We start from the raw sequence: 11450 nt of genomic DNA, 5'->3' as shown, positions 1-11450 counted from the left end.
CCGTGTGCGAGACGCTCGAGCAAGGAGGGCCGGAGACCCAGGGGCCGCGGCTCAGGGGGGCTCCGCCAGTGGCTGCCGGGGCGGCCGCTCCCGCAGCCCGCCCGGCGGGAGGCGTCACCGCCCGCTTGAACCGGAACCGGTTCGCGGGGGCCGCCCGGGGCGGCTGCTGCTGCCGCCGCTGCTGCTGCTGCGGTGTCGCTGCCGCGGAGGCTGCGGTGCTGCCGCGTGGGTGCGTGCGCGGAGCGGGCCCGGCGGCTGCGCGGGGGCGGGGGAGGATGGGGCTGTGCCCCGGCGGGCCCCGCGCTGCCCGCCCGCGGAGGAGGGCGGCTTAGCTGCGGCAGCCCACGCCGGCGGGCCGCTCTGTGGGGCCGCCTCCGCGGATGAGCCGCCGGGGGGAACCGCCGGCGAGTGCAGCCGCAGGGCGCCGCAGCCGCCGCCTCCTCCCCCGCCGCCGCTGCCTCTTGTCGCCGCTGCCGCCCATGGCTTCCCGCCACCCCCGCTGACCGGCCGCCCCTCGCCTCCTCCCCGAGCCGGGCCGGGCCGGGCCGGGGCCGGGCAGAGAAGATGGGGAACACCACGTCCTGCTGCGTCTCCTCCAGCCCCAAGCTGCGCCGGAATGCCCACTCTCGGCTGGAGTCCTACCGCCCCGAGGCCGAGCTGAGCCGGGAGGACACGGGCTGCAACCTGCAGCACATCAGCGACCGGGAGAACATCGACGGTGAGCGCGGGCGGGCGCCCCGGGGAGCCGCTGCATCCCTTCCCCTCCCCTCCACTCCCTGCGGCGGGCACGGCTCTGCCCCGGCGGCTCCCCCGCGGGTGGGGCCGGTCCGGCCGGTCCCGCTGTCCCGGCACCGCGTCCCTCCGCGCTGCCACGGACGGTGCCGGTCCCCGTGCCCGCCCCCGCGGGGCTCACGGGGATACCGCGGTACATTCCGCCTCCAGAGCTGCTCATGTCCCCGGGGAGTGCTGTGCGGGACCCTTCTAGCGGGGGCTGGGAGCATCCTCCCCCCGCGCCGCGCCGCATCCTCTGGCAGGGTGCAGTTTTTTAGCCCCGGGTCTGCGCTGCCGAGACCCTTCGCCCTTCAGAACGTCGTGAGGTGATATTACGGTCAGTCCCGGCGGGCTCATACACCTGGGGCTCGGCTGTGGCCCAGGGGAGTGTCCCTCGCCCTTGGCAGGGCTGGCTGTGCCGAGCTCACGTCACCTGCCGGGATGTCACCTGCCAGGCCTCTGCAGGGGTGAGCGTTTAAAGGACAAACCCTGCCAGCGATAAAAGTGGGAGAAATGCTTCCCATGACAACCTTCTCTTCCAGTGACTTTTTCTTCCGTTACTGTCATGATGAAGTACAGTACTCATCATGAATACTGCCTCGCTCTCTCTTTCTCTGCAGAGGTATTAAAAAAGCCATGTTCCTGTTGGTTTAGTCGTGACTGAATGTGGTGCCGTTCTGGCTCGCCAGAATACAGCTTTATTTTAAAGATGTGGGTTGAGTTAATGTATATGTGTAATTTAGTTTTTGATTAGCTGAAGTATTTAGTCCTAAAACTTTACTTGCTAAAAGGTCAGCTATCTCATGGATTTGTTCACATGAACTGCCTTTGGTAGAAAGCCAGAAAGAAGGACTTTGGTGCCCTTCAGTTTGCCTTCCACATTTTTTCACAGTTTATTAGATTGTGATTTTAGTACAGAATTCAATGTTCAGTCACTTTTTGACACTGGTAAAGTTGTGAAGCCCGTGGAAGCATATGTACCCTCACTAGTTTCTTTCAGTGAGGTGCATTCTAGAAATAGGAATGTTTTTCAGATGTCTTTGCTACATGCAGTTGAAAAATTGAGTCTAACAGGATCAGTAGGTGGAAAAAATACATAATGATCTGATCTGAGAAAGCCAGAGAGGTGAAAGAACCAATTGTTGATCTGTGAATGATTAATTCTTACAGCATCAGTGGTGTACAGTGTAGCAGGATGCAGCTCTCTCTGATGGCACGGATTTCTCCATCTACAACAACACAGGCTGCAGTGAAGTTTTTGGTCAGAGATGTGTGGGTTTTGTGCCTTGTTCTTGGTGTGCCTTTTTTTTTTTTATGGATGGGAAGAAAGGCTTTGATGGAAATAGTAAGTGCATGTGTGTTTGCACATTACACGTGCATGTAATGCAGGTAAGTTCCTGCATCTTAGTAGTTATTTGCAAAAAAACCCAGAAAATCTTTATTGGTTGGTTGTTTCATTTGTTGGGTCAAGGTACATGTGTGTTCTGTCTCTCTTCTCCTTTAAACTGTGGCATGTTTCAAGGCTAGAGCTGTAACCTGTTTTTAGAACACAGAAAATACCTCATACATTATTTATTTTTACGTTTTGTTGGTTTTTGTCTGGGGCCATTGTCGGTGCAATGCCACAGTTTCAAATGGGCAAGCTGTCTTCAAATTTGAAAAAGAAGAGTTTTGGGTTTCCTTTTTATGCTTTACTCTACTCTTGACCCTTTTTATGGATAGAGTCTGAGAAGTAAGTTTTCATTGGGGAGACCGATGGGTAATAAATGTCTGTACGTGCAAAACAATGGGACAGACTGGGGTAAAACAACTTTTTGAAGTGTGCTTTGTTGCAGGTCTGTTACCCTGGAGTCATGCTCACTGAAGGTCTCTTGGTTAAAGATGATGACTATTAAATGTAATAGGATGATTCTGTTTCTGAAATGTTATTTCATATTAGACTAGCTATTATGTTTTTGTTGTTAGATCGTTTGAGGTTGTATGGTATACAGATGTTGGTGGGTGAGACACTGGGGTGGGAAAACCCCTTCACAGTAGAAAACTCTGATGATATTTTTACCATTTTACAATGAAAGAACAATAGTCTGGTTATCTGAGTTGTGAAGAGAATGCTGGATGTTTATTCCTTAGTGTTCCTGCAAGTCATAAGGTTTCTTAAATTGGTAGTGTTGCCAAATGTACTTTTTTTAAAAATTAAATAAATGATGACTGAGACTAATGCACTGAAAGGAGACATTTCTGACACTTCAAATTTATTTCTCACTGTTCTTCAAGTGAGAGCCCTTCCATCCTGCTTGGGTATATGTGTCAGTGACAGGTCTCAAAGTGCAAATTCATGTCTCTAACAGTCGTTTAGTTTGTCAGTGGTACCTTTAGGAACTGTAAAGACCATGTCATGTAGTGTCTGAGTTACTGTGTTTTGTGTGGAAGTTGTTTTCATGCTCATATTGATGGAAGTTCAGGAAATATTTTACTTTTTGAAGTGGGTAAATCTGCTTTAATAAATCAAGAACTTTTAGAACCATTAAATCAGCTGTGGGCTATTTTAAGCTTTTAAGAGATGCATGGTTTTCACTGTTACAGGCCCTCTTTCTGGCAGTATGAAAGGGAGAAAGAAAAAGAGAGAGGGATGTCAAACCTCAGAGAGTGATTTAACTGGAAATTTTAGTACTAGTGGAACTGTTTGACATCTGCCTGTCTTATGTACTCCCTAAGGAAATGTTCATCAAATCTGCCTTCAAAATCATGCTTTTGAATTGTCTTCTCTAATTCAAGTTCCATACACAATCCACTAGTAGTGTTTTAAGGAACAGGTGGAGGAATTATTTTTCAGTAGGAATTGGTTTTTTATAACAAAATATCTCTACATCACTGGTACCTTGCCAGAAAAATCTCAATTTCTGTAATATTTTACAACTGTTTATAAATTGGCATCTGAAAGAAAAGGGGAATTTTGAAAGAGTTTTGATTAGGAGGTATTTATCAAGTGACTTGTTCTGGAGAATAGTAAAGTTGAATTTACCTTTTTTCCTCTTTTTTCTTCCCCTCAAATTTCTAAGAAGGTAGTGGACTTCTAGAAAAATCCACATGTGCAAAATTGCCTCTCTGAATATTGTGCGGTCACCAGAATGCTTTGCTTTTGTTTGTTTCTGAATGCTTTTTTATTTGTTTTATTGTTAGTTTGTACAGACCCATGATAATGAAGAACACCTAACAGATTTTTTATGTTTTCCTCTGTTGAGGAAGAGGGTAACTGTAACGTACAGACGTTACCTTCTGGTTTTGATGATTTATTACTTAGGCTGAGCTTCCACATTTCTCAGTGCTTCACATTTAGAAGTTTACTTTAAGAAAATTATGGCAGTGGATTCAAAACTTGTAGATTCCTACATCTACCTATTTGCTGTCAAGATTCTTTTACAGCAGTTAATGGCAGCCATAAGTAACAATAGTTAAAAGCTTTATGTGTCAGATTCCGTATCTCATTTGGATGCAAACTTTTGCCTGTGCAAGCTGTGTAAGCACCTTGGTGTATGCATTGTGTAAGTCCTCACTGGCTGGGCTACCCATAGCCTAGACTCCACTTACTCTTTACATCAGCAAGTCACAGTCAGACCCAGTGGTGGCTTAACTTGAGAAAAGGCAGCATAAGCTCATGTGCTCAGATGTGATTTCTCTGTTTGAAGCATGATTTCTATAGTCAGCTTTTCAAGTACGGAGCTGTAGTGAGGGGGTGAAAGGGAACATCTTACCACAAATATGATGGTGTGAAGCAAAGCTGATACCATACAATGAAATTGGCCAAAAGGCTGTTCCTGAAACAGAGACTAGATGGAGAGTTCCTAGGCTATTTCAAGAAAAGACAGTTCTTAATGATCAGCTCCTCCCCTTTTTTCCCCTTCACCCCACAAAAATCAGGTTTTTTTTTTCTTTGTAAACTGCTAATGTCACTAGGTCATGCATTGCTAGCTCAGATAATGTTCTGTGCAACTGTGCATCACTGATAAACCTTTTCAGCCCTTTTCATGATGGGTCAATCATGTTTTTGCTGCATAATGCACAGGCTCCTAAGAATGGACTGCTTTTTAAAAAGCCATTTATTTGTTCATTTACATATTTTTTCTCCCTCCATCTTCTTGGAACTGCCATAAGGGAGAATCTGACATGAGACTAGTTAGTATTTGTGTATCTCTTGTCTGCTGGGTTTTATAAGAATTATGAGATTTTAGCAAAATAGAAGGAAGTTTTAAAATGTCTGCCCCATATACCTAATGGAATTTTGCTTAAAGGGAGTACTGGTGTTTTCAAGAGCTAGGGCATGATGGGTTGCACGTTGTGAAGTAACTGACCTACTTGACAAAAGTCAAGACATAAGCACTTCAGAAGCAAATTAAACATGCAGTGTGCTGCACACAGACATTCCTGCTAAAACGTGGATTGTACAAGGATAGCCTTTCTTTAAAAACAAAGCCTATTTGGTTTACAGAAAATTCTCATTCAAAAAATGTTCTTGTTCCCTTAGCCAGAAGTCCAGCACAGAGGTGATCTATGTGCCTTTCAGTACTACTGTTTTGGTATTTGGTATTACCTACTTAAGCATTTGTCAGAGGTCATGTATCAAGGATCCACTGCATCAAAAATTTACAAATGCAGCCTGCTATGGCCTTCATCAGTGAACCTAGGCCCATATTGCACGTTGCTAATGATGCCTCCTGCACAGCTTTCTTTTTTCTTCTGTTACCAGCCTTATCTGATTGTTCTGTCTGTGCCCTGCTTCTCCTAAGAGGCACCATCATGTCGTACAAAGCCTTCCCAAAACCTCATTTTTACATTGTTCACATCAAACCAATAAATGTACACCCTGTATGAAGTCAGTATTTTCATATTTAGCTGCAGAAACCTTCAGATGCACACATACTAGGACTAGTCATATCTGAACTTATCTCTAAGAAATTCTATTTGTGCACTGCCATCTGATTAATATTTTCTTTGAAAGTGAGTTATACAAGATCAACAATCTTGGCTGGGTAAATTGGTACTTGAAACAGAATGACAGGACTTAAACTTATAGGTCTCATATAATGGAAGGACTACTGTATTTTAAGTTGTTTTGGATATTTTTGGATTTATATTTGGATATTTTTTGCCTTGGGTTTTGTAATAAGAATAATGTATTTAAAAGCAATGAAAACCCCTTCACTGTGTGGTCATAGCTGGTTTACCTAATTTTATGTGCCTACTGAAGGTTTTTCAGTCCTCCAGGGTATGTTTACTGCATCTTCAGGCCTTGCTCAGGTCAGATGATACAAAAACCAGTCCTGGTGGGACACCATACAGCAGCTGACACCGTGAATGCCTTTTTCTAGCTGCTCTCTGCTATGTGTCCTGAGGCTGGAAGGGCAGTAAGTGAGCAGTGCCTAGCACTGCTTGATGGCCGTCCTTGTCTTTGTCCTGCCAGCCAGCTGCATGTCAGGCGTGGTCTAAATATCTTCCTTGTTTAACATCTTTGCAAGAATATGAATTACACTTTGCAAACTGAAAACATATCTATAGCCTTTCTCTGAGCTTTCTATGTTGAAATGAATTGGCATTACTTTTGCTTCTTTTCAATTTCTTTGAATTTGGATAAATAGAAATTTTAAAACGTGTAATTTTCTGTGTGCATTCTGACATATGGAGTGATCTTTTTCACTTCATCCTGCAGAATATTTAATATGTGTGCCATACATCTCTGAAATGTATGTGAAGATCTAGCCAGCATTAATAAATCTTTTAAGTCTAGCAATTTATTATTTCGATGGACTATTGCAAGCAGTATGCAGAGGTGGTGCCTTCACTGGAGTAGTTACTACTTTCTCCGTATCTTCTGTAAGAAGAATGGACAGTTTGTAAGGAGTTCTGTCTCCTTACAAATCAACTTTGAAAGCAAATATTCCAGAATTGCTGAAATGGACTGTTGGGATGTTCATTTCCTGAGCTGAAACCTTTTTGTTGAAGTTGACCAAAGTTCAGAGATAGTTTTACTGTGTTCAACTTTAACTTTTGTTGCTGATTTTGTAGGCCCTATATGCCACCGTAACCCATCCCCTCAGCCGGTGCAGTAGGAGCATCATCAGCTCTTGTGTTGCTTCTGGGAGGACTGGTTTTAAACTTGGAGCTCTCAGTAGCCTGAACTGGGTGGAGAAAGAACTTAGTCTTCAGGCCAAAGCTCCTGCTTCTAATCCTTAACTAGTATAGAAGCTGGCTAAAGAGCTGTGGTTGGCATTAATGGAAAATTACTGATGAAAGCTGGTTGGAGAATTTGCACAAAATGGTTTTCCCCCTTTGTTTTGTTTTCCTTTCTCATCACACTTACAACATTTTGGGCCTGCAAATTGGAAAGGAGTGTTTAGACCAACAGTCATTCAGCTAAGACAAGATTCTCAGATCATCAAGAATTCACATTTTCCGTTAACTGGTGTTAGAATCATAGAATATCCTGAGTTGGAAGGGACCCACAAGGATCATGGAAGTCCAACTCCTATTGATTTACTTCTGTCTTTATTTCTTTGGAATGATACTGGAAATTAATACCATTTCTTTTAAGGCAGGCGAATGCTGTAACCATGTTGCTGGACTACCTTTGTTTTGCCATCAGTAGGTGCAGTTTGCACTGCAAAACTTCTGCTGTCCTCCTGTAGCTTATGGTGGTTTGAACAAAGTATCAATAACATCAATGTTTTTGGTGCTGTGAGTGGCACTTTATTACTGTTTTTGTTGGTGTGAAAATGTTGCAGAAAACTGCAATAGTTGAATGCTCAGACAAAGTTATGGAATAGCAAAATTAAGAGTGAATTTTCATCCACCTTGTGTAGCATTTCACATGCTCTTTTCCACTGTGGTTCTTAGAGGGAGAGTCTGCACTGTGATGTTCTTCTCTCTGTAATCAGAAGAGTCAGCCTTCAACTACTGATTCGTAATTTTCTTTTAAATAAAACCCCACCCAGCCTTAGTTAAAAAAAAGTTGTATCTCAGACTTTTTGCTTGCTTATTTTTTTTGTCTACAAAATGATTCTTACACAGCTGTGGCTGAGATCTAGAAGGTATCAGATGGGAAGTGAAAGTATTTACTTTCAACAGTATTGAAACCAATATGAGAGGGTGTTGAAATTTTAGAAGATTCTTTTCTTTGCTGTGTTGGTATTTCATTAACAGTGGGAATTGATGAGTTATTCCTGCATCTAAAAGATGGATTTTAGGGAGACAAAACTTACAGAAGATACAGAGTACAGTACAGAGTACTCCAGGGCTTTGTAAAGTCAGGCTACCCAAAGTGATATGATAAAGGTGCAGTGTTACTGAATGAAGATGCAAGACTTGATGGTACAGGGATTCTTTTCTAGATTTAGAATTAGCAGTTAGAATTACTGGCATGCTTAAAATTGTTTCTGTTTTGCATTTTATCCCTGCACATTAGCATTCTGGGAAGCAGTACCTTTTTGTTGCCATGTTGTTATTTGTTTTATGACATCCTAATGGATGCTTCCAACTGAAAAAGAAACTTATTACCATCTTTGTTCCTGGAAAAAATACATTCATTTCAGATATTGAAAGTAGTACTGCATGGGAAAGAAACCGTGCTTGGTCAGCAAAGATGTTTTGAATTGCTATCCTACATTTTTTCACTTCTATGCAAGCTCTCTATGGAGGGGGTCATTTAGGAGTTGTCAGTAGATGAGGCTGTGTATGTGGAATGACTGGGAGCAGTTATGCTTTTGTGCTATTTATCAATAGCTCAATTTTACAGTTAAATATACGGTGGTTTCTTTATCCTCTTTCCTGACCTTCCTCTGGAAGGACATTGCATTAGATTAGAAGAACCAAAATTTGGAAATTGTAGCTGATCCTGAACATAGCAGACCATGCTTCCCTGCTTGGGCTAAAAGAAACTTTCAGGCTATGGTCAGTGAGCTTTACAAGCAGTAATGACATCTCTGAAGTACTTTGTGAGCTGTGTTGTGCAGTAAAGTGATACAAGTGATCTAAAGACCTTGAAGAAGGTCTTTCAACATTTGAAATTAATTAGATCTCTTGATTCCTAGGCTTCTGTTAGGAGTTTTGGATCTCATCTGTTTTTCTAGCTTGGAAAAAAGTTGTCTCTCTGCTATATATGCAGTATTCATTCAGTAAACTGTAGTCTCTGCTAATTTGGCGTGGGTCTCTCCCCACTTTCTCCTCTTCAGAGAACACTGTTATAATAACCAATGTGAAATACAGGTTGGAAAAAGAAGTTATGATTGAGAACCTGCATATAATCCTAAAAGAAATTTTGATTTTCAGACGGTTGGTTTGCTTATTAGAGGATGGCAATCTCCTGTGTGTTTGGGAGGTAGAACCACAGCTATTAGGAATTGGGATCTTTAAAATCTCTTTTTTTTCCTGTTTGTTTTGTTTTCTCTTCATTTTGGAGAACTTTGAAGGACTTGTTTTTATTAAGTTTATGAGAAATATAACTGAAATCAACAGAGTTAAAATTCATAATATTAAGTCCAGTGGCAGAATATTTTGCCTAACAATTCATAGCATTATTCCGTTTTGTTTGTAACTAGGGGAAAAAACAGTTTCAGATTTTATTAGAAAGTATTTTATTTCTAGTTGCTAGCAAAGTTTCAACTGCGGCTATAGCTAGACTTAAATTTATTGGATCTCCAAACTCAGTAAAATACGTTGAGGATGATCTTTAATTTGAAATTCTGTGCCCTGTTCACTATCACTATTAAAATAAGGATTGTAATTAACCACTTGACATAGGTGTTCATACATGTGTTTTGAAATCCTAGTGTTTTAACTTTTAAAGAGTAATCAGTGATTGATTTATTTGCATGGGAGTGAACAGCTCTTAAAAAGAGATTCTGAAATTAAGATTTATGAGCTTTCTTCTGGTTAGTAATTTGCTATTTCTTGTTAAAATCATATGTAGTAGATTTCAAAGTTCAGATGGTAAAATAAACATCAAGGTAAAATCCAGTTTCACGAGTGAACAACAGGATCTTTTGCGGGTGCCTCTGCTCTGAGCTGTGTGTCAGTCCCACCTGATGCTCCCGAATGCACAGCTCTCAGTGGCACTTCCTTGTTGGAGCTGGTTGTTGTGACTATTCCTAGCTGGCAGAAATCCATATGCATTTATTCAGTCAGTCAGTGGAGGCTAAAAGGGTGTGAAGAGTTTGGAAATGCAATTGTATTTTAATCTTTCAAATCACACTCTGTGCAGCTAAATGTCCTCCTTCCTTCTAGGATAATTTACTTGGGTAAGTGTCTAGAATCCTGCATTCACAATATCCAGTTACTCTCTCTGTGTCAGACATAGAAATTGGAGTTATAATTTTATGGAGGGTTTTCTGTACTTTTTCATGGGTTTAGGTATGGGAAGGATTCCTGTAACAGATGGTCCTAGAGATCAAGTCTGTGATAAAAATAATAATAAGTAGGAGAGATTTAACTGGTTGTTTCACGGAGAAAAAGAAACCAATACTGTTCTTGAAAGCTAAAGGAAACAAAAAAATAATTTAAAATTCCATATATAACCAGTGATGCAAATTCTAAATCTAGAAACTATTTTCCCCTGGGCAAAAATGGTTATTTAAGTGAAGGGGACATTGCCAAGTTAAATTGGACTGGAAATGAATGTTTTGTGAAAAGTAAGCTCTCGACATTAAGTCACATTTCTTTAAAAAATATTATGGTAAAGAATTATTTTTGTAACAAGTATTTGAGTCACAGTTCATGCAATCCAAACACTGAGGTTTTATATTACTACATGAGAACCTGAACTTATATTGTACAACTGCTCTCATATTTTCACATACCTGATTGTAGGGGTTTTCTTGTTGTTTTTGTTTTTCTCCTTACTGCGTGTTTTAATTTTTGAATATAGATTTGCAGTTAAACAGCAGTGAAATTATGTGTGGTTGTGGGTAGAAAAGAAGCAGAGAACTTAAGGGAACACTTCAGTTGCTCTTTTGTCTCTGATTTCGTGTTGATTATCTCAAAACAGGTTCCCATGGATATATCAATGTATTTGTTACTGTAGGGAAAAAGCAAGTGTACTTGTACTGACTATACTCAGTGGTTATTCAAGTGAGGAATGGTGCTGTCTGACACTGTGACTCCTGCCAGGCGTTTGTGCTCCGGGGAAGGTGCTGGCAGTGGGTGATCCCTGCACCATGGAAGGCCCTGGGCACGGCCCCTGTGCCTGCGTGTCCTCCTGCCCCTGGTGGCCGAGGTTAGCTCGGGGCCTCCTCTGGTACTGGGCTGCTGGATAACTGGGATGCAAACCCAGCGTGGCTTTGTCCTTGGGATATCTGTGAGCTTCAGGAAGCTTGGGAAGTAAAGGCTAGGCCTCTGGCCTTTGGTGGAAGAACAGGCTGCAGTTAGGTAGCAGATTCTGCCCCCAATTTTTTTTTTTTTTTGTGCATGTGGTCTTGAATGAAAACTTTGTTCTTAAGATTTTATGTTTAACAAACATATTGGAAAATAACATTTTTGAAGTAAGAAGTTAATGTATTGGTTTTTGGCGTGTTGGTAGTACAATTGTAAAAGCAGCTTCGAGCTGAAAGATAAATATATTCCTTTTTGATCATTCCTCCAATGATTTTTAATGATTCCTCCATCCTTGTTGCTTTACCAGGACTGATTTTTAT

At 42.0% G+C, this 11450-nt stretch overlaps 1 protein-coding gene across 3 annotated transcripts in view; it reads left to right on the top strand.

Moving 5' to 3' along the window:
• The first annotated feature begins 285 nt into the window (after positions 1–285).
• The window catches only part of CCNY (cyclin Y), a 123222-nt gene continuing 112057 nt past the window's right edge, over positions 286–11450 (top strand). Inside the window, exon 1 of one of the 3 annotated variants that reach the window (XM_032099830.1) lies at positions 286–718. In XM_032099830.1, the coding sequence (XP_031955721.1) occupies positions 565–718 (154 nt within the window). In that variant the 5' untranslated portion in view covers positions 286–564. The remainder of the gene's footprint in view (positions 719–11450) is intronic. The other 2 variants (XM_032099838.1, XM_032099848.1) reach the window with 2 other exon arrangements.

This window comes from Corvus moneduloides, chromosome 1 (assembly GCF_009650955.1).
Source record: "Corvus moneduloides isolate bCorMon1 chromosome 1, bCorMon1.pri, whole genome shotgun sequence".
Taxonomy (NCBI): Eukaryota; Metazoa; Chordata; class Aves; order Passeriformes; family Corvidae; genus Corvus; species Corvus moneduloides.
Note: the sequence above shows the minus strand (reverse complement) of the source record. Positions and strands in the feature narration are given on the sequence as shown.